Source organism: Schistocerca piceifrons, chromosome 6, assembly GCF_021461385.2.
Source record: "Schistocerca piceifrons isolate TAMUIC-IGC-003096 chromosome 6, iqSchPice1.1, whole genome shotgun sequence".
NCBI lineage: Eukaryota > Metazoa > Arthropoda > Insecta > Orthoptera > Acrididae > Schistocerca > Schistocerca piceifrons.
In genome coordinates, this window is record NC_060143.1 from 430,334,947 (window position 1) to 430,359,229 (window position 24,283).

General features: G+C 42.7%; 2 protein-coding genes across 2 annotated transcripts in view; one reads left to right on the top strand and one right to left on the bottom strand.

The window, feature by feature from the left end:
- LOC124803364 (cilia- and flagella-associated protein 45-like) overlaps positions 1 to 24,283 on the top strand; it is a 162,194-nt gene that overhangs the window by 81,408 nt on the left and 56,503 nt on the right. The window lies entirely within an intron of this gene.
- LOC124802616 (cyclin-H) overlaps positions 1 to 24,283 on the bottom strand; it is an 84,583-nt gene that overhangs the window by 2,334 nt on the left and 57,966 nt on the right. Inside the window, exon 2 of the mRNA XM_047263502.1 lies at positions 21,239 to 21,597. Within this exon, the coding sequence (XP_047119458.1) occupies positions 21,239 to 21,589 (351 nt within the window). The 5' untranslated portion in view covers positions 21,590 to 21,597. The remainder of the gene's footprint in view (positions 1 to 21,238; positions 21,598 to 24,283) is intronic.

Consider the following 24,283-nt stretch of genomic DNA (forward strand, 5'->3'; position numbering starts at 1 on the left):
CCGTACCCATATAGTAATGTAGTGCAGCATGCAGTGATCTACTTACATTCTATTCATGTATGTTCCTCACATTAGTTAAATTAGTAACCAATTTGTTTTCTACAAGGGTAATCCCAAATGTAAGGTCTCCAATTTTTTATAAGTACATAGACCTGCTTATTTCTCCAATGGTTTGGTTTACATCAGTTTACAGCTTGAACATTTAGCTATTTTTGACAATCACCATTTCTGTCGATGCATTTTTGTAGATGTTGTGGCAGTTTTTGTATGCCCATGTCATACCAGCTGGCAGCCATACTGTTCAAAAAGTTATGAACCTCTTCTTTCACCTCGTTGTCCGAGACGAATCGCTTTCCGGCCAAATGTTATTTTAACCTAGGGAACAGGTGATAGTCACTGTCACTGGGCACCAAGTCAGGACTATAGGATGGATGGGTCATTATATTCTGCTGAAACTGTTGCAGGAGAGCAAAGGTTTGAGGAGCGATGTGTGGGCGAGCGTTGTCATGGAGAATGTGTACGCCCTTGCTCAACATTCCTCTTCTCCGGTTCTGAATTGCCCGTTTGAGTTTTTTCAGAGTCCCTCAGTACCTGTCAGCACTAATTGTAGTGCCAGCGATTTAGCTCCGATGACAAGATGAAAGAAGAGGTTCATAACTTTCTGAATAGCATGGTGGCGAGCTGGTATGACATGACATACAAAAACTGCCACAGTGTCTACAAAAATGCATCGACAGTAATGGTGGTTATGTCGAAAAATAGCAACATGTTCAAGCTGTAAACTGATGTAAACCATTGCAGAAATAAACAGGTGTAAGTACTTATAAAGAAACAGGAGACCTTACTTTTGGGATTACCCTCGTGTATAGTGTTAACACTTTGTATTTATGTGTTCTTTATATTGCACATGGAGAAAAGAGGTTTCTGTGTACCTTTCCTAGAATGTAATTTCAATTTTTCAGACCTTTTCTTGATGCTTCTACCAATAATTAGTGATCCAGGTATCACATGATTTGTATATTTTCAGGTTGTTATGGTGTAATGAATAATCTGTCAAATTTTGAGATCGGCTGTCCAAATTGCTGCTCTTCTGCTGATATCCTGGCCTCATTTCTTTCTGCCACAGTACTATTGCAATTACGTAAATGTTCTGCTAATTGAATCTACATGCCTTCCTTAAACACTAAGTCCCAGAACAATGAGATGGAAGTTAAAATTTCCATGTTGCTGTAACTCATAAAGTAGCCCTTATCTCTACAGTGCTCCATCATTGCTGGACTCGTCTACTTGTAGCACATGGGTATTAATGTAGGTGTCCAATGCATCCATCATGAACATTTCATATTTAAAGTAATAGATGAACTGTCCCAACTCCCACAATGAATCTGGTGAGCACTCATTTTCTGAAGTAACATGTTCTCATTCATACCAATTCTGTAGTGCTGCTGTCTTCATAGGTGAGCAGAAGTTAAGTGACACAGTGTTTCTCTATCTTTGAGGAAAGACTCCCTGCAGGATGAACTCTTACATCTGAAGAACATTTTCGAATGAATGGATATTCCCAGCAACGAGTTCGCAAGACATTTCACATGAAACTAAGAATAGTGAGGACAATAAGAATTCTACTTTGAAGTCAAATACATTTCTGCTGTAAGTGAGAACTCTTTCCTCAAAGAAGGCCAGATCCTTGAGAAACATCTTGTCAAAGTGATCTTCTGTCCTCCTATGAAAGCTATAGTCCATCACATTTCTGTGAAGAATGACCTATCGCTTCAAAAGGTGTCTGCATGCAAGATTCTTTGTGAGAGTTGGAGCAGCTTATGTACTGATAAAACAACACTAAATGTTTGTGACACATGCTATGAAAACCAGTGGTGCACTCACTTCTTACAACCAGAAAAGTCAGCAGTGATTAAACATTGTACACATCTAGCTCACTCTAAGAACTAGTGATATGAATTGTTTAACTTCCTCCTCACTATTTTGGGGCTCAATGTTTGAGAAAGCCATTTGATCAACTGAATATCTAAATAACTGCAATAGTCAATTTAATTTAGATACAACATGGAATCTGGCCACTGCTATCACTAAATTTCAAAGAAGTCACTGCAGTGTCATCATCACTAAAGACACAACGGAAAAGGTTTGACTATTTGAACATTCTCTCCATCTATCAGAGCGAGCGCACACATCTGCAAGCTATACCTCTTTCCTGCTGACCAGTAGCTGTGGTGCAGACTCTCATGTCCAGCCCCTCTCTGGCACTGTGTCATCATCTCTTGGATCACTCCGAAAATGGCCAGAAAATATGCAGCCAAAATACATACATCAAAAAACGTTTTGCATCACCCCAGTTTTCAGAACTCCTGAAGATAGGCATTGACTGTGGATACTGTATCACAGGCACAGTCCCTTTGACTGTTCAGAGATGTCCTTAAACCCACCTAAAGATGTAAAAACCATGAATGAGCAGTGCCTATTAGACGGAGGGGGTCCGACAGCCATTCAGTTCCAGTCATTCCACCAGGAAGGAGATACACGGCTCACGTTGTCTGTAGTTCAACCATGCCTAGATGGTCAATACCGCGATTTGGTCGCATCTGCATTGTTACTTTGTGCCAGGAAGGGCTCTCAACAAGGGAAGTGTCCAGGCATTTTGGAGTGAACCAAAGCGATGTTGTTCAGACATGGAGGAGATGCAGACAGACAGGAACTGTCGATGACATACCTCTGTCACGCCACCCAAGGACTACTCCTACAGTGGATGACCGCTACCTACGGTTTGTGGCTTGGAAGAACCCTGACAGCAACACCACCTTGTTGAATAACGCTTTTTGTACAGCCACAGGATGTTGTGTTACAACACAAACTGTGCGCAATAGGCTGCATGATTCGCAACTTCACTCCTGACGTCCATGGCGAGGTGCATCTCTGCAACGACCACACCATGCATTGCGGTACAGAAGGGCCCAACAACATGCCGCATAGACTGCTCAGGATTGGCATCATGTTCTCTTCACTGATGAGTCTCTCATATGCCTTCAACCAGACAATCGTTGGCGAAGTGTTTGGAGGCAACCCAGTCAGGCTGAACGCCTCGGACACACTGTCCAGCAAGTGCACCAAGGTGGATATTCCCTGCTGATTTGGGGTGGCATTATGTGGGGCCGACATAACCCGCTGGCAGTCATGGAAGGCACTGTAATGGCTGTATGATACGTGATGGCCATGCTCGGACTGATACTGCAACCATATCGGCACCATTTGATGAGGCATTCATCTTCATGGACAACAATTCTCGCCCTCATTGTGCATAATGACATCGCTTGACTAGAGTGGCCAGCATATTCTCCAGACATGAACCCTATGAAACATGCCTGGGATAGATTGAAACAGGCTGTTTATGGACAAAGCGGCCACCAACCACTCTGAGGGATGTATACCGAACCGCCGTTGAGGAGTGGACAACCTGGACCAACAGTGCCTTGATGAACTTGTGGATAGTATGCCATGGCGAATACATGCATGCATCAGTGCAAGAGGATGTGCTACTGGGTATTAGAGGTACTGGTGTGTACAGCAATGAGGACCACCACCCCTGAAGGTCTTGCTGTATGGTGGTACAACATGCAATGTGTGGTTTTCATGAGCAATAAAAAGGGCTGAAATGATGTTTATGTTGATATCTATTCCAATTTTCTGTACAGATTCCAGAACTCTCGGAACCAAGGTGATGCAAAACTTTTTGATGTGTGTACAAGTAGAAGAGTCGGAGTTTACATGGCTACTTCCTCAATAAGCCTATTTCAACAAAGTTCAAAGAGAAGAGAGAGTGTGTGTGTGTGTGTGTGTGTGTGTGTGTGTGTGTGTGTGTGTGTGTGTGTGTGTGTGTGTACAAGACAGACTGAAAAGCGGGGCACCAACTGCCTCATCTTATCTTCCTCGGCACCTTTAAACATTTGTGTAAAAAATTTTGGCATGCAAATATATTCACACTCTTTTTAACATGCAACTCACCTCTAACTTCCATAAGCTCCCCTAACTGTAACTCACTCACATCCACTAGTCCATCACTGAAAGTCACTCATATCCATCCACCCCTACTTGCCATATCTCACTCATTCATTCAGCCCAATTCGTTGTTATTATCTCTGTGTTTATGCTTGAAAATGAATCCAAATGTACAATCAAATTCCTCAAAATGTCTCATAGCTGATTAGATGGGAGTAGCTCCAAACACACAGGACAACACAAATAGGCATATTTATACTTCGTGTTGCACACAACATTAAAGTTGTCCCTCAGTTATTAGGTAAGAGCCAAAGAACTACATGCTACAAAGAGATTGCATTTAGAAATGCTTATCAATAATGTGAGAAGGTCAAATTGTACTGCACTACAAATGAAAATGTCAAGAGAGCAAAACAAAGCCAGACAAGAACTCAAGTGAAAAATAAACTTTATGTTGTGCATACATATAAATGTTCTGTAGATGACTGCAGAGCAAAATATTTTCCTAGGTTGGCAATACAAGTCATAGATTGGACTAATAATTTTCTTAGATACACCTTGAAATGCAGAGATACAGAAAAATACAACCAGCAGACAGTGTACAAAAATCAATTGTGGAAGCACATTTCAGCCAGACAGGACGATAGTTTTATGTATGCTAGAAAGAAAACTGTAACTCGAGTTCCAACTGTGCAGCAGTAGGTTAACATTAAAATGCAACTAAGCATACCATAGTGGGAAGATTTAAGATAGCATCTATGTAATTCATGCTGCAGATAAAGGTTTGTTAAATGCAACAGAAGAATTGTAAATGATTAAGGGGAAACAAAATAAACATGAAAAATGTGATACATGAACCATGCAAGTTCAATGTGAATAAATTTTTCTGCTTTCTCAATGAGGTGTGTTAACAAATGGTTTGTACATATCAACATGACACACATTCCCATAGAAGTCTTGTAACTTCTTCAGTTGTGCTTTAATCATACACCTGACCAATAAGCTTTGGGGTAAATATTACAGATTCAAATCATACCAATTTGCGTCTGGTTCTGATATGGAGGCATTACCCTTTGACGTGCTGTAAGTTGATGTTTAGCGATTAACTTTATGTGAGATTGTAAAACATTGCAGTCTGCACAGATCTGATGATGTTTGCATCTCAAGAGCAATTTGTGGCCTTTTATCTGAATATTAATTACAATGGTTGCTGTTGCCCCAGCAAGGGATGCTCGTGTTTGATGACTATGTCCTATAACAGCAGCTGAATGATACACAGTGGTGGAAATTATTATAACAGTACAAGGCTATTTACATATTTGGTATTGCACGAATTTTTCCTGTACAGTGTACAACAAAGCAAAACAAAATACATTCTCATTTCACCATTAGAATTAAGTTGAGTACTTAAAAATTGAGAGAAGTCAGTCCTTTGGGTAAGAAGGGACAGAAGCTGGTATAAGGCAGGTCTGCTAGAAGACGCACACAATGGTGAATGTCACTAGTTCGCTACAGTTACAGCTTGGAGGCCCCTATCGGCTGATGAGCAAGCAAGTATTAAGACGTACAAAGAAAAGGGCCTGTCTAATTGCCAGATTGCTAAGAATTAGGGCATTTGTATTGTGTTATTGATAATTTTGTCAGACTGGGTGCACAGTATGACAAAAACGGGAAATATGGCAAGACACAGGAATTGTCAGAATCAGATATGCATTTGATTCTGCATAAAGAAAAAGTTGACAGTTTTTGTGTTCCTCTCAAATAGTGGTTGATTTGCAATTATCAGTCACTGCCAAATGCATTAAATAAATCCTAGCCCAAGACATGAATCCAGCATTCAAGAAACAGCTCCATAAGCCACTTTTAAACAATGTGCATAAGGAGGCTTGACTGAAGATTGCAGAAACTACGTTGTGGACTGTAAAATGGAACAAAGTAATTTTCAGTGACGAGAAAAGGCTTAATTTGAATGGCCCAGATGATTTTCAGTATTAGCGGCACGGCCTCCATACAGAAAAACACATTTGGACGAGTAGAAACTTTGGCGGTGGGCAGCATTTTCTGCAAAAGCCTGTCCAACATAGCATGGTTGCCCAAAAAAGGAAGTCTGATGATTATACAGGAATGCTGGAAATTGAACTGGTTCATATATTTGAGAAATTTGAGATGATAGTGTAATATTCAAACATGATAATCCTGGGATGTACAGGTCTGCCAAGACAAAGTTGCAGTTTCTAGATAAAGGAATTCCATTTCTGAGCTGGCCATCGTGACGTCTGGATTTAAATCCCATGGAGAATATGTGGGGGATCGTAGCATGATGTGTTTATTGCAATGAACAACAGTCTGAGGCTGTGGCTGACATGAAAACTGTAATTCTAATGAAGCGACCTCAATCTCAGAAGAAGAGATCACTGCCTTTGTACAATCAATGCCTAAGTGGATTTCCGCAGTTATTAAGAACAATACAGATTTGACTAAATTGTTGTGATTTATTAACTGTATACATTATGTTATTTTGATGACAATTCATAAGTGCTTTTATATCAGTTTTCAACTCTTTAGGTTGTGTCGTTTCTTCAATTTTTTTAAGTACTAATGCAAAAGGTAAAGTGAGAATGTATTTCATTTTGTTTCTTGTCAACTGTACAGGAAAAAAAGTGATAAATACCAAATATGTAAATAAGCACTTTTTTTTCCACAAATAACCAATTGCCGTTATACCAGTTTTCACCACTAGAACAAGATTTTACTCACATACCATGGTCATGACACACACAATGTTAAACAGGATCCTGGTCTAAAAATTTGGTTTTAGGCTCATTGCCTGCATTTACGTTAGTCTTGGTTAGGCAATGATGGACCTTGCTGAGAGAGATGGCTTGAACTCCTCAACAACGCAGATAACAGTGGAATGGTAGAGAGACAGCACGAAGGTGGTTCACTGCCAGGCACTTTATTGTGAACAGCAGAGTAATCACATTGGTGTAGACTGTAGGTTCAACAAGGATGGATGACTGGTTGGTTGATTGGGGAATGGGATCAAACAGCAAGGTCTTTGATCCCATGATCTAATGTGACAGAAACCAAGGGAGGAACAACACAAACAGCACAGTCTAGTCGCAAACAGCACAGTCCAATCCAGTCGCAAACAGCACAGTCCAATCCAGTCGCAAACAGCACAGTCCAATCCAGTCGCAAACAGCACAGTCCAGTCGCATACAGCACAGTCCAGTCGCATACAGCACAGTCCAGTCGCATACAGCACAGTCCAGTCGCAAACAGCACAGTCCAGTCGCAAACAGCACAGTCCAGTCGAAGGGAAGGGGAAACAGAGAAACAAAAAGGTAAAAGGAACTTGGGGGCAGCAGAAAGAGGAAAGGAAAGGAGGGGGAGGGGGAAGTGAGAGAAGGGGCATCCCAGAAATGCTACATGCATTGGGGCACCAGCATCACCACCAACCCTTTCCAATGCCTACACCATACCATGGTGAAACACAACAGAGACAACACCAGGAGGAGAAGACACAAGAAAGAGGGAAACAAAAGACGTCAAAATGTAGGGGAAAATGTGGGGAGAACCCAGCCAGTGTGGAGGCAAGGTCGACACCTCCATAGCATCAAACACAATGTTAATTGATGGACTCCATTTCCAGAGTGAAATTCTAGGTTTTAAACCTGTGAGGACAAACCACTTTCATGAAGAAAACTGAGGGGCAGACATAACATGTGAGGGTTGCTCACTAACACCTGGGACAAGGAAGGTGGGACGGAGAATTTAGTGTGAAGAGACAAAAGGCGGGGGCAGTCCAGCAAAATATGGATGATGGTGAGAGGGGGGGGGGGAAGGGGGGGGGAGTTCTGGGGGTCCCCACACCTACAAAGGGGAAAGGGGGGGGGGGGTGGCTCATTGTGGATAAAAAGAAAAACCATGGGTCAACCTAGTATGGCCAATACAAAAAGAGCAAATATAGACTGGGACACTCAGATGTTTAGGACGGGTGGTAGGGACAGAGCATCGAGTGACATTATACTGAGTGCACTATCCGAAAATTACCTTGAGTAATTAAACAGAGAACCGACTCGTGGAGATAACATCTTGGACCTACTGATAACAAACAGACCCGAACTTTTCGACTATGTATGTACAGAACAGGGAATCAGTGATCATAAGGCCGTTGCAGCATCCCTGAATATGGAAGTTAATAGGAATATAAAAAAAGGGAGGAAGGTTTATCTGTTTAGCAAGAGTAATAGAAGGCAGATTTCAGACTACCTAACACATCAAAACGAAAATTTCTGTTCCGACACTGACAATGTTGAGTGTTTATGGAAAAAGTTCAAGGCAATCGTAAAATGCGTTTTAGACAGGTACGTGCCGAGTAAAACTGTGAGGGACGGGAAAAACCCACCGTGGTACAACAACAAAGTTAGGAAACTACTGCGAAAGCAAAGAGAGCTCCACTCCAAGTTTAAACGCAGCCAAAACCTCTCAGACAAACAGAAGCTAAACGATGTCAAAGTTAGCGTAAGGAGGGCTATGCGTGAAGCGTTCATTGAATTCGAAAGTGAAATTCTATGTACCGACTTGACAGAAAATCCTAGGAAGTTCTGGTCTTACGTTAAATCAGTAAGTGGCTCGAAACAGCATATCCAGACACTATGGGATGATGATGGCATTGAAACAGAGGATGACACGCGTAAAGCTGAAATACTAAGCACCTTTTTCCAAAGCTGTTTCACAGAGGAAGACCGCACAGCAGTTCCTTCTCTAAATCCTCGCACAAACGAAAAAATGGCTGACATCGAAATAAGTGTCCAAGGAATAGAAAAGCAACTGGAATCACTCAATAGAGGGAAGTCCATTGGACCTGACGGGATACCAATTCGATTCTACACAGAGTACGCGAAAGAACTTGCCCCCCTTCTAACAGCCGTGTACCGCAAGTCTCTAGAGGAACGGAGGGTTCCAAATGATTGGAAAAGAGCACAGATAGTCCCAGTCTTCAAGAAGGGTCGTCGAGCAGATGTGCAAAACTATAGACCTATATCTCTTACGTCGATCTCTTGTAGAATTTTAGAACATGTTTTTTGCTCGCGTATCATGTCATTTCTGGAAACCCAGAATCTACTATGTAGGAATCAACATGGATTCCGGAAACAGCGATCGTGTGAGACCCAACTCGCCTTATTTGTTCATGAGACCCAAAAAATATTAGATACAGGCTCCCAGGTAGATGCTATTTTTCTTTACTTCCAGAAGGCGTTTGATACAGTTCCGCACTGTCGCCTGATAAACAAAGTAAGAGCCTACGGAATATCAGACCAGCTGTGTGGCTGGATTGAAGAGTTTTTAGCAAACAGAACACAGCATGTTGTTACCAATGGAGAGACGTCTACAGACGTTAAAGTAACCTCTGGCGTGCCACAGGGGAGTGTTATGGGACCATTGCTTTTCACAATATATATAAATGACTTAGTAGATAGTGTCGGAAGTTCCATGCGGCTTTTCGCGGATGATGCTGTAGTATACAGAGAAGTTGCAGCATTAGAAAATTGTAGCGAAATGCAGGAAGATCTGCAGCGGATATGCACTTGGTGCAGGGAGTGGCAACTGACCCTTAACATAGACAAATGTAATGTATTGCGAATACATAGAAAGAAGGATCCTATATTGTATGATTATATGATAGCGGAACAAACACTGGCAGCAGTTACTTCTGTAAAATATCTGGGAGTATGCGTGCGGAACGATTTGAAGTGGAATGATCATATAAAATTAATTGTTGGTAAGGCGGGTACCAGGTTGAGATTCATTGGGAGAGTGTTTAGAAAATGTAGTCCATCAACAAAGGAGGTGGCTTACAAAACACTCGTTCGCCCTATACTTGAGTATTGCTCATCAGTGTGGGATCCGTACCAGATCGGTCTGACGGAGGAGATAGAGAAGATCCAAAGAAGAGCGGCGCGTTTCGTCACAGGGTTATTTGGTAACCGTGATAGCGTTACGGAGATGTTTAATAAACTCAAGTGGCAGACTCTGCAAGAGAGGCGCTCTGCATCGCGGTGTAGCTTGCTCGCCAGGTTTCGAGAGGGTGCGTTTCTGGGTGAGGTATCGAATATATTGCTTCCCCCTACTTATACCTCCCGAGGAGATCACGAATGTAAAATTAGAGAGATTAGAGCGCACATGGAGGCTTTCAGACAGTCGTTCTTCCCGCGAACCATACGTGACTGGAACAGGAAAGGGAGGTAATGACAGTGGCACGTAAAGTGCCCTCCGCCACACACCGTTGGGTGGCTTGCGGAGTATCAATGTAGATGTAGATGTAGATGGCAGATGCTGCCAGGAGAGGCAGAGGAAGAACACAACATGGGGGAGTCTCCTTGATTGCATGAAGTTTATTAAACAGTGGGCTCCTGAAACTCTCGTAAGAGGAGGCAGAATAAACAACAGAACACCACTGGAGTGATGGAGGCTTTTGGACCCAGGAAGAGATCCATCTGAATTTAGGGATGAGAAGCTAATCAAGGGGGCCAAAAGGGGGGGGGGGGGGGGGAGAGAGAGTTGGGAGAGTACAAGGAGAAGAGGCCAAGCGGGAGATGAAAACAACAGTGGAGTGAAGCAAGACAGAGCCCACCTAGTAAACCCACTCGAGGGTGGGCAGTAGACAGGAGATGTTCAGAAGCTGCGAAAAGAATAGAATATGAGAGGTGAGCAGGGGAAGAGTGGATAGTGATGGCTTAGGAAACCAGAAGATGGGACCTTCAAACCAAAAGGGGAGGAATCTCATCGTCAACCGGAAGCTTATCAACAGGGGTTAGGTGGAAGGTACCAATGGCAAAACGTACATCACAATGGTGAACTGGGTTCAAGAGGAGCATCATGAAGGTGCACCTGACCTATAAACTTGACAACCACAGTCCAGACGAGACAGACCTAATGCCTGATAAAGGCAGAGAAGGGCTGACTAATCCACACCCCATGAGTTGTGGGCACAGAAGTGAAGGGTACTGGGTTTACAAAAACAGCCAAGCTTCAGAAGGTATACATGGGGCAACCAAGTATGCTTGTTGTCAAAAAGAATGATGATGATGATTTGGATTGAGAGGGCACTCGACATCGTGGTCATCAGCACCCTGACGAAAAGTCAACATGAAATCTATGGGTGGGGACGAAGGCTGTCCTCACATGTGGAACAGTTTACAACGTACTTAAGTCTGCTGCCCTTCCCCACCAGTTTAGGAATGAGGCCTGACAGTTCACAAAATTTCACTAATCTCTTAACACTGGTATCGGTATCTACGAGGATGGTGGGCAGATCTCCAACCAGACCAAGGGCTGCCATAATATCAGTATACAAGACACACATAGTCACAATATGCTGAACTGAAAGCGGCACGCCACAAACTTCACAGAATGGTGGAACCTCCTACCGGAGGAGGAAGCCATGTGTGAAAGGGCTATGCCCGATGCGCAGTCCGGTAAGCAAAACCTCCTTCCAGCGGCGAGGCTGACATGAAGTCCATCAAGCCCTTTTGGTCGACTAGAGTGACCACAGTTTGTAGTTTGACACCTGCAACCATTCAGTCTCCCATTGACACATGATGCATCTGTCAGAAAATGAGATAATGGCATGAAACAGGATGGGACATTGATGGGCAGCACCATCCCAACATCTTTCCTTGGCAGCTCTGTCAGCCATGTTGTTACCCTGTATCCCAACGTGAGCAGGTACCCAGCTATAGATCACCTCCTTGCCATGGCATTGGAGCTGCTGTAAGGAGTCGTGGATGAGCTGAATCAGCGGGTCTACCGGGTACATTTGGTGAAGTGCTTGCACTGCAGTAAGAGAGTTGGAACAGACAAAAAAACTTGTACGGTGATGTCTGTGAACCCTCTCCAGTGCCATCAGAATGCCATATAACTCCACATCGTAATTTGTAAATTGTTCTGGAAGACTTTAACAGCAGGAGCTTGTCTGGATGACTTACTGACAGTAAAGAAGTGTTCAGATAAAATGTGAACCATGTCTTCTGGCGTGTCCACCAAGACCCCAAAATTTGACAAGGCCGTAAGGGGCCTTGCCTGAAATCTGTCTTATTGATTCCCAAACGTGAACAGCGGAAGTGGACTGGTTAATGGAAGTCATGAATCCCCTCCAGGAATCCCTCTTCCATTCTTTGATCACTCGCCTTGCATGTGCTCTCACAGACCTGAAGGTATGAAGATTGTCTATAGCTGGACACTGTTTGAAGTTCCGCAGAGCTGTCTGTCTGACCGATTGCCAATCCACAGTCATCATTCCACCAAGGTATAGACCGTCATCTGAGATGGTTACTAGAACTGGGGATAGATTCTGTGGCAGCCCTTTGGATCTCAAGAGTGATGTGGGCCACTGCCTCCTGTGCACAATCCTTTTGTTCAAAAATAGCCTGCCGACTGTACTATAACCAATTTGCCCTTTGTATCACCCACCTGCGTGGTCTCCTGCTGGCCACCATCCTAGGTGGCAGACTAATCCACACTGGGACGTGATCACTAGAATGTAAATCTGGAGCCACTTCCCACTGAACTGAGTCTGCAATAGCTGGGGAATGAGAGCAAAGATCAACAGCCAAAAAAGACCCTGTAGCTGTGGAAAAGTGAGTCATCTGACCTGCATTCAGGAGGCAGATATTCTCAGAATGGACGAGCAAATCTTTGACATTTATAGCATCGCATGGGATTAGGAACAAACGGGCATACCTTAAGGTGGATATAGCCTGCAAGAATATGTTCCGGTAATTCGGGAGTACTAAATGTTAGAATAAACGTTGTCAATTGTTCCAATTTGCCATTGACTCTCCTCATATAATTCTGTACTTTCATGACACATTCTTCCACTCTTCACGGCTCTCTGCAGGGTCCACCTCCATTACATAGGAGCAGGTAACCACCCTTACTACAGTTAAGGCTGTTATGCAATTGAGCCTCGACTGGGTAGTCACCTAGGTCTTACATCCCAGAAGCTTAGATATTTGGTTGGAATTAGCAGTTTCCACTAAAAGCATTCTATTACGAAGTCATTTGACACTTTTCAGAGACCCAGCAATACCTTCTAATGCCTTGTGAATATAGAAAGGGGATATCTTCTCAAAGCTTCCCCCATTTCGCTTGATTACAATGAAAGTGTTATGGCACACTAATGCCCTGTTACTATTACTCTGAGGATTCTTTTTGGCAGGATAGACCAACCGAGCTCTCTTTGAGGAGTGAGTGTACGTGCTGCCTGATGGCACATCTGTCCTGTCAGTAGTAGTAGTTTCATGAGAGAGTTCCATAGAGATCCCATGAGACGCTAGGGAAACAACCATCGACCCAGGCAGAGCCCTGCATGCCTGAGCAAGCCTGATACCACTGGGGGAGGGGGGGGGGGGGGGGGGCAGGTGCCCCAGAGGTTGCCTGCTAAATACTGTTTTATCTCAACAGCCATTCACCTCCTCAGCACATAGCACACCTTGAGGTTGAGGGGTTTTTATAGAGGTGTGTACCTTCCTCGCAGTCCAGGCAGTGAAGCCATGATCCCCGTTCTCTGAAACGGACATTTTACCACTGCGCCACACAATGGTCATTGAAGTATGACCAGAGCTTATGGTGACAGATGACTGGTGGCACTTACCTGTCTCCAGCTCAGGACCCCAGGGCCACCAAGCCCGTACACAGCAAATGAATGCTGAGCCCCTGAGGGAGTCAAAAAGAAGACCCACGAATTGGAACTGAGGGACACAGTCACATGTTATGCGTCAAGATAGTACAATGACAGAAATGCGCCACCCTCGACTTAAGGGGGAGAGAACTAGAAAATGTGTGAGCCTGTCCACATGGAAGAACACCAGATAGCATCTTGAAGCTGTCGTTCCACAAAGACTACCAAGTGGGAGCAAGCTCAAATACACAAATCATACACACACAGAGCAGGGGTGAGCAACTTTCCAGCAGAGGCCACAAGTCCATTAATAGTGATGATAAAAAGGACACTTAATGCAGAGCCCTGTGGAATGCCATTCTCCTGGATCTGCAAAGAGCTGAGCACGGTGTCAACTCAAACTCTGAAAGAGAGAGGAAATGATGAATAAAAATTGGGAGGGGGCCCTTAAAACCCCACTCACGGAGCATAAGTAGGATGCGACAGCACCAAGCTGTCTTATCCCTTACACCTTACAAAGATCCAAGGAAACTGCGACAAGACGGTGGTGCTGAGAAAAGGCTTGCCAAACTACAGTTTCCAATCAAAGCAGCACTAGTAAGGAGATAAAAGTTCCTGAGATTCAAGAAACCAGCTGAGCTGATGATCCCTCATCCATACAAATAACTTGCAGGAGACAATCATCAGACTGATGGGCTGGTAGCTATCACGGGACAACAGATCCTTGCCAGGCTTAATGACAGGCTCCACAATACTGTCCCTCTACTGAGATGAGAAAATGCCTTGGAGCCAAATACAGTTAAACAACAAGAGGAGATATTATTCTGTGGAAGTTTGAGGTGTTGAAGCAACCTCTGGTTACGGATGGAACCAGAGCCAGGGCTTGAATCACGGAAAGATGAGTCAGAAGAAGTTCCCTTTTATTGTAGGATTTCGTCTGACAAGTGATAAGACACAGGTGGGAAGATTCAGCCCGTTGTTTCTGGATGAGGAAGTTGGCTGGATAGGAGGCTGACACAGATGCCACTGCAAAATGGATCGCAAGGTGTCCTGCAAGAACTGATGGACCCATGTACTAACAACATCCATATGGACCAACATGCAAATGCCACTAGATGCCTTCAAAGGGCTGACCCAGTACTGACAGAAATCCTGGAACCCACAAAGGATTACTTTGTGAACATCAGTAAAAGGAGATTCCTGGAACTGACACAAGCTGCTGAGTAAAAAGAAATACGAGATTGCAATTCTGGGAGGTGACAGTAGTATCCATTACAGTTCCACTGAATGACTACAGAACAGTGATCCAAATGGGAGGGAACAGACTGAAGCCAATCATGTCACTGGTCACCATCCATCACCAAGGACAGTGTGACATCCATAAATAAAGACATCAGACACAGGTTTTGAGATGGGAGATGGCACCTCCAGGAGCACCAGGGAGGGGGCCTCCAGGAGCACCAGGGAGGGGGGGGGGGGGGGGCTCTTGTCCAAGAACTTACATTTTTTCTTCTTCTTCTTTTCTTTCATACGTCAAGGAGGGCACACACTGAGGGAGAGCAGGCTTGTGCAAGATCCAGAACGGAAAGAGAGCGAGCAACTTTGGGGAGCATGGACAGTGAGTCCCCCAGCTGAGTTGTGTGCCAAAGAAGGTGGAAGAAGGGGGAAACTTCTCTGCTGACTAGGGAAGGAGAGTGGGACCCAGAGGGGGGAGTATGGGAGCAGCATGGGGAGGGGGGGAGCGGGTAGAGTGGAGGAGAGAGGAGCGATATACTGGCGTAAAGAGGAGGGAAGGAGGGGGGGGGGGGGGGACAAAAGGACATAAAGAGAGACAAAGTTAGACTTAAACAATGAGTAAAGTTGGTCCTATTTCTGCTGAGCCTCAGTGTACAATAAATGATCATGGGACTTACAGTCTCATACCTTCTCTTCCTTCTTATCATCAGGGCAATTTGGCGGGCAGGAAGAGTGATGGCTGTGACAGTTAATACACATGAGTGACAAAACACTGGAGCTCCCCTCATGGAGTGGATGTCCACATACTGCATAGAGCATCCGTCGTACAGTGGGAAAGCTTGTGCCCGAAGCGCAAATACCAACAACACCTCATGGGTGGCAGGGTGTACAGCTTCACACCATAATGGTAACACATAACCTTGACCTTTTATGGGAGGGTATCTCCTTCACACGCCAGAATATAGATGCTGATGTCAGTGCGATTGTCCTTAAGACCTTCCTGAACATGCCTGTCACTCCAGATTGGCCCAGGGCTCTGCATCAGTTTGAAGGATGAGGTCACTACAAAAAATGAATCCCTGAACCATATGCAAAGTCTGGTGAGGAGTAATGGACACCAAGTTGTCGCCAAGGAGGTCACAAACATGGACTGCAGACTGGGCAGCAGAAGTAGTTTTGATCAACAGCAAACCTGACTCATCTTACTTGCCTTCAATATTTTCCACAAAAAATAATGGCTTGGTGGTGGTGAAAATTTCCCCATCAGGCCTAATGCAGATCAGGTAGTGGGCAAAGTGTTTCACCCTAAGCTAGTAAGCCTCTTCCTAGGGTGTAGTCAGGGAAGCAAAGGCCACAGGGTTGTAGAAAGCAGCATTAAATGACCCATTATCAATTGAAGAGACGGCCTTAGAAGAAAGGCCAGTTTTTGTGGAGGTCAATACATTTCATACGCAAAGCTTCAACTGATACCACCCACTCCGATCAGGGGCTATCGCCATGAGCACCACCTAGGCACAGCAAGGATTGTCTGGCACGGCAGCCTTTTTCCAGGAGTTCCAATGCTCCAGAATGATGAGCAACCACTCTTAGGCATACCTGAGGAGGTAACAGATCAGGTATCGAAAGTGTGATCGCTGTGTTATCAAGAGGTCCAGCCAGAAGAGTACTTAACAGCTCCATGCGCAGACTTGCTACATGTGCTGGTGACCTAGTAGGGTGATGGGGGTGGGGCTACAGCGGGGAAGGAAGAGGGGAAGGAGGGGCAGCGGGGAATCTATGCTGTAGATGCTAGGGAGTTCTTCACCAAATGGCTCACACTAAGGAGAGAAAATTTAGACGTGAAAGTCAAATCCCAAACAGGGGACCAAAACCTTCAAAAAGGAAGGACAAAAAGGAAAAGGCAAGAGGAACAAAAACTGGAAGGAATACAAGAAACCAGGCAGATAGTCAGGTCAAAATAAGTAAGAACACCAAGAGAGGGGAAGGCAGACAGAGAATGAGCACAAGGAGGGAGGGGCATGGGGAAAGAAATGTAGCTCAGGAGGGAAGAGTGGGCCGCAATAGTTTGGGGCCCTGTGTGCACGTCACACATGAACTTAGGAAAGAACTGTGAGCCCCCTGGGGGCCAACGACAATGGAATTTGTGGAGAAGTCAAACAAACATGTAGCTCCTGAAGAGGGGCAGCAGCCTTTCAGCAACTGCAGGGGCAGAAGTCTGGATGGCTGGCTGATCCGGCTTTGCAACATTATCAAACATGAAACTACAGCTATTACTTTTCCTGAGGATATGCAACTCTACTGTATGGTCACATGGTGATAGTATGCTCTTGGATAAAATATTCGAGAGAGAAAATAGTCACCAACTCTGATCTCCAGGTGGGAACTTCTCTGGAGGATGTCTTCATCAGAAAAAATGAAACTGGCCTTCTACAGATCAGAGTGTAGAATGTTAGCTCTCTAAAATGGGCAAGCAGGATAGAAAATTTAAGAAGAGACTTGGACAGGTTGAAGTTAGATACTGTGAGGATTAGTGAAGTTCAGTGCAGGATGAACAGCACTTCTGGTCAGGTGAGTACTGTGTTATACAGGGTACCACTTTCCACTGTGTACCAGAAGTCTAGGTATAATCATACATTGTTACAGAAACTGCCACCTAATACCAGCTGTACCATGTAACCACAGTTACAGTATGTGTTGAAAATGGTTTCCATGTGTCTCAACACATCCATGTATGTGCCATAGCATGTTCTGTCTCACATGTTCACATTGGCCAGACTGCATTCAAACAGTGTCGAAGGCAGCATGAATACACTGCTCCAGTGCCTCCACTGCACTGATGCTGATAAATCACTGTCACCACACCATGGTGAAGATACCACTCAATGTAAAGGTGGCCTCATCCGTGAATAGGATGGGTGACACAAATCCCAGAATTGTTGTTGCCTGGTGACAAAACTGCTCCTGATGTAGAAAGTCTGTCGCTAGTAAGCCCTGCACGTGCTTTATGTGATAGGGGTAGTAACAACTGTCATGGAGAATGTTCCTCACAGTTGTCTGACTTACCCTGTACTGGCAGGCCAACTGCCTGGTGGTCACCTTCCACATTTTCCTCCAAGTCTTGTGTCCGAACATTTCAGATACGTCCTTCACGAATTCCTGCTTCCTGAAATGACCCTTTCTCAGACAAATGGCGAAACACTGTTGCAAATATTGAAAGCTGTGATTGTTATCAGCAGGGATACATCTCCTGACATAATCTTGCTGCCTGCCACTTATTGTCATTGACCTTTCTGTAATGGAACCATTGTGTACAACACTGGATCACACCCACTACAAGGTGAGTCAGCAAGAGAAGTGAATCGGCTAGAAAATTATGTATTACTAAGGCAGAAGAGGATGCTAGGGCATAAGGTAAGAGGAACAGTACCACCCTCTAGGAGACCATGCATACTTTAACTGTTGCTGCATGGTACAGCATGTATTACACTACAGTCTCTGAAACAAAGTATGATTGAATAAATGGTCTCTATCATGGAAACCATGCATTTCCAGACATAAGTTCATTAGGCCTTTTTTGTTCTGTACCCTCTCATCAATCAATTTCTAGAGTCTGTACATGGTGGAAAAAATCACCCACTATATACAAAGTCAAATCAGAGTAATGATGGAGTATGTCTAATAATGAATAAATGTGTGTAAGCTGCGATGAACAGTGTAGTGAATACATTATCACAGCCAAGATAGGCACGAATCTGATACCTGACACAATTTTACAAATTTATATGCCAACTAGCTTGGCCGATGAACACATTACAAGAATGAAAGATGAGGTAAAAGAAACTGTTCAAGTAGTTACAGCAGAGAAAAATTTAACTGTTATATGGGACTAGAATTCAACAGAAGGAAAAGAAAGACAATGAAAAATAGTAGGAGAATAAGAACTGGAGGAAAGGAGTGAAAGGGGAATTCATCCGGTAGAATGTTGCACAGAGTATAGTTTAATCATTGCTAACAGTTGGTTTATAAATGGAGACAGGAGGTTGTGTACATGGAAGAGACCGGAATACACTGCAAGTTTTCAGATTTGCTATAGAATGGTAAGGTAGAGGTTCCGGAACCAGATTAAACTGTAAGACACTTACAGGGGCAGAGGTGGAAGCAAGAATATGGGACCTAGAAAAGTTGATATAACTAAAGATTGTTCTGCATTTAAAACAGAGCATCAATGAACAACTGACAGGAAAAGGGGGAAGAAATACAGTAGAAAAATATGGGTGGTTTTCAGAGATGTAATAGTGAAAACAGTAGAGGCTCAAACAGGTAAAAAGACAAAGCCTAGTAGAAATCATTGGATTTCCCAGGAGATATTGATTTTAACTGATGAAAGGAGAAAATATAAATATGCAACACATGAAGCAGGCAAAAGGGAATACAAATGTCTAAAAAATGACAGTGGTAGGTAGTACAAAATGCCTACACAGGAATGAATGGCTAAAGGAGACATTAGTATATAGAAGCATATATAATTATGTGAATGATAGATATTGCTTGTTGAAAAATTAAAGATGCCTTTGAAGAAAAGAGAGGCAGGTGTAGAAATATCAAGAGACCACATGGAAAACCAGTACTAAGCAAAGAAGGGAAGCTGGAGGGTGGAAGGAATATATAGAGCGACTGTACAAGTGAAATGAAGTTAAAGGCAATATTACAGAAAAGGAAAAGGATGTAGATGAAGATGAGATGGGAAGTATGAAACTGTGAGAATAATTTGACACAGCACTGAAAGACCTAAGATGAAACAACACCCCTGGAATAGATGACATTCCATCACAACTACTGATTATGTTAAGAGAGCCAGCCATAACAGAACTATTCCATCTAATGTGTACGATGTGTGAGATGGGTGTAATACCCACAGACTTCAAGAAGAATGAAATACCAGAGAAAGCATTTAAAAACTGGAATACACTCTTTGAAAGTAGTAAAGTAAAATACAGGGAACAAAAGATTATTCACAACCAGTAAAGTAACCAGATATAAGTTACAAGAGTCGAAGGGCACAACAGGGAAGCTGTGGCTGAGAAAGGAGTGAGCAGGGTTGTAGTTTATCCCCAATGCTAAACTGTACATTGAGCAGGCAGCACACGAAACCAAAGAAAAATCTGGAGAAGGAATTCAAGTTCAGGGATAAGAAATAAAGACACTGAGGTTTGCCGATGGCATTGTAATTTTGTTAGAGACGGCAATGGGTTTGGAAGAGCAATGGAATGGAATGGGCATTCTCTAGAAAGGAGGATTAAGATGAACACCAACAGAAAAAAGAAGAGTAATGGAATGCAGCTGAATTCAGTAAGGCGATGCTGAGAGAATTAGGTTTACGAAAAGAGACACTGAACACAGTAGATGAGTTCTGCTATTCAGGCAGCAAGATAACTGATGATGGCTGAAGTGAGAGGTTGTAAATGTAGACTACCAATGGCCAAAAAAAGTAGAGTGTAACCTTGTACAGAACTGAATGTGGACAATAAGCAGTTTAGACAAGAAAAGAGTATAAGCTTTTGAAATGTGGTGCTACAGAAGAATGTTGAATATTATATGGGTAAATTACGTAACTAATGAGGAGGTAGTGAATAGGACTGGAGAGAAAAACTTAGAGCAAAACTTGACTAAAAGAAAGGACTAGCTGATAGGAAACTTTATAAAATATAAAGGGATCATAAATTTAATATTGGAGGGGTGGGGTTATTCCCAAATAGAAAGACTTGCACAGGATAAAGTAGCTTGGAGAGCTGCAGCAAACCAGACTGAAGACCTCAACAACAGTGACATTTCCTATTCTCCACTATTGGCATAGCATTTCTTTGCCTTTTCTTACCTCCCAACTATTTTTCTCACAACAAAAAAGCTCCTCTTTCAAAAAATAGGTTTCTATCAATGCTCTTGACATTTATTCATCAGCGATCGGTAAGCCTTTGTCTTCTTTGTGTTAATGTAGAATGTGAATATCTATAATACTTGTGCTATTCAAATGATCTCAAATTAATCTTGCCTGGTGCATTGCTACAAACAACCTGCTTTGTTCTTAAGATTTCAGTTTTAATTTATATGAAGTTGACACACATAGTAAGTTTCAAGTTTTGTCTTCTCTAGTGAAATCATTTTTACAAGCAGCACCCTAAGTTTATATTATCAAAGCTATAAACTCACAAAATTACTATGTTAATCAACAATCTAATTTTACTAATACTATCATTTAAATAGTAGATCAATATTAGTCATTTTTATATAAAATCTCTCTCAGACCTTTGTTGCCAAGTAGACACATGTAACGAGCATCTCCTTAGGGTGATAATCCATAGCAGAGTTTCGCAGATAGAATCGTTTGAAGTAGTGGAAAGCAGCACCCATAACAGCCCGTGGAACTGGAGGCTGAAAGCGTCGACAAAAATCTCGTAGGTGGAGCTCAAACTGACGCACCAGGCAACGTTCTTCTGCAGCTGTCAGGAAGAATCTAGACATGTCACCTGCCTTAACGGCAGCTTCATCTTCACGGTGGCGTTCTATGTACTGGGCATTGGCTTCTGTACGTAATGTAATAAGCTCTGACTCATTACTGAATGTCCAGCTGCGTTTTTGAGTGCTGGACATATACATGATAGTGCCTGTGCACAAACAAAATGAAAGTATTAGAGGCATGAAGTTAAAAATATACTGCACACAATTAAAATTAAAGATTTAAGAACAGAAACTTTCTGCTTACAAAGCAGCAGCTGATATAGGAACTGCCACATTCAGAGTAACATCATCCTTTATGTGACAAGTGAGAGGAAAGAGTTGGAGAAAACATAAGTATTCTAGGATTAAGTAGAAATGTCACCTAGTATTCCATCATGAGAAGGAAACAAGTCACTAAATTTGTAACAACACATGGGATTTCAAATAATTAGAATTAACAACCAGAAAGCACAATTACAACAGAAAAATTATTAGAAAAACACAATGGGGTTAGAAGCACAGCCGGGCACAAAGTAGATAGTGACAAACAAAAATTATCTAATGGAATTTAGGAAATAGCAGAAAAAGCAAAAGATAAAAGATAGCTAAAACAAGCATAAGTAAATAAACCTAAAGTGAGAGAAACTGGCAAGCTAAGGAATAAAATTGTGTTGACAACAAGAGACAATTGTATAAATTAATTCTAACATGGAGGGCAGAAATGAAAGAAATGCAACTAATCTTATTCCCACATGGAAAGACAATTGTATAAATTAATTCTAACATGGAGGGCAGAAATGAAAGAAATGCAACTAATCTTATTCCCACATGGAAGTTCTGGGATACTGATGATGGAAGGAAGAATCTTTATTGCCTGCCTAGTGAAGCAGTGTGTTGCAGTCCACTCTGCAAATTGTTTTGCATTTTGTTACTGGACACTTTTTGCCCCAGTCCGTGCTTTCTTTAAAAAAAGTCAGTGTCAGAAATAAGATAGGTTGCTACATAATAATCATCATCAGTAGCAGCAGCAGCAGCAGCGGGTGGCGGCCACATTTCCTATCCAAGTACCGAGCCCAGGTATGCCTGCAATTTCTTTTTCAATGGGAAACAGCTTTGAGTGATATTCACTCCCGCAATATTTCATGTCTCATTGGTCTGGATGCCTCCCTCAGTCTCTTGGACTCCATTCCAGCTCCGCCTTTGTCTAGCAGTCAAAGATGTCTTCCCCCCTTTTTTGTCTTCCCTTGTAACCTAACAGAGAACTTTCTATGCCCCACTGCACAGTTGTAAGCTTCTGTCTAGTATATTCATGAAGTGTCCAGGTTTCATAGCAGAAAATCTGACTGCGGAGGAAACTCATGAAAAACTATTTTTTTCAGTTTTACTGCCATGTTTGACCTGGAGATTGAGTGTCTTCCAAATGCTTGCCAGCCTAGCTAGATGTGTCTAAAGAGTTGTGATCTTTTGTCTCCCATCATATTTAAAGCTAGCCAAGGTAGATGTATTCTCTGACACTGTCCAGTAGTGTGTTTCCTACTGTGCATCAGTTCTTAGACATAACTTTTGTCTTAGAAAGAGTTACATTCAGTTCCACTGTTTGATATTCTGGAGTGATATCTGATCCCATTGTTTGTAGTTCTCCAGCATCATTTGCCAATAGTACAATGTCAACTGCAAATCTCAGGTTGTTAAGTCTCTTCCTGATGCGTCTAATTCCTTTTTGTTCCCAGTTCAATTTTGACACAGTCATTTCCAGAAAGGCTGAGAAGAGCTCGGGAGAAATGAGATCACCTTGTTTCACTCCTCTGTGAATCGGAAACTCTTAGAGTTAAACCCCTGACACTAACAAAAGCTGCAGAGGTTTTGTGTATATGGTACAGTATTTTAACATCAGACACCTCTACCTCTTACTCAGCTAGGGCTTCCAAGACTGCAAGATTGGGCTAACCGAATCAAAGTCTTTTCAAAATCTACAACAGCTATACATAAGAGGCATTTGGCATTCATTTATCACTTCTCGGTGAACAAAAATATTACCTGGTAAGCAGAATGCAGCCTGCTCAATGGGTTGAGTCACATCAAGGATAGGGCTAATACGATTTAACAATATTCACGTAAAAACTTTGAACTAAATGCAAGTTAGGCTTATGGGATAACAGCTTTTACGTCATGATTTTTTTGTGGAGCAGTGTTGTTATTTCTTCATTATATGAGGCCAGGATTGATGCATGGGCAATAGAAGAAGTAAATATTTCTGCCACATGCTCATGAGATTCCTCACTAGCAAACTTCAGAATATCAAAGGACAACTCATCAGAACAAGCAGCAGTGACCTTTTTCAAGGTATCAAAAGCATATCTGACTTCCGAAGGAAGTGTTTGGAATTTTGGGTGCAAAGGTGAAGTCAGGTAATGTTGTAATTACCTTTTGTTTTGTATACAGATTACTATAAAAACTCCTGATGAAATTTAAAATTTCCTCTCTATACGTAAGTCTACCATTGTCTCCATTTATTGCAATAATCTGCTTCTGGGCAATCATAATATTCTGTTTCTGTTTACCTCTATTTACGCACGTTTTGCTCTCTAAACTGGATCTTAGAATGGTCTCATTGTTTTTATTTAAATTGACTGTTCAGAATACTCTATTTGCCACATATGGTATATCTCACAACTGGCCCTTCCTCTGACAAAGCAATTCTTGGCAGTGACTAAGGGTTTGGTGGGGCAACTGAATGAAGGTATGTAAAACCGATTTTTATAGCAGGGACAGTAACAAAGTATGAATCAAAATGAAAGAAAAAGAGTTGAAAAATGACGTATGGTTTGGCCAAGGTATTAAGTCAACAGATGA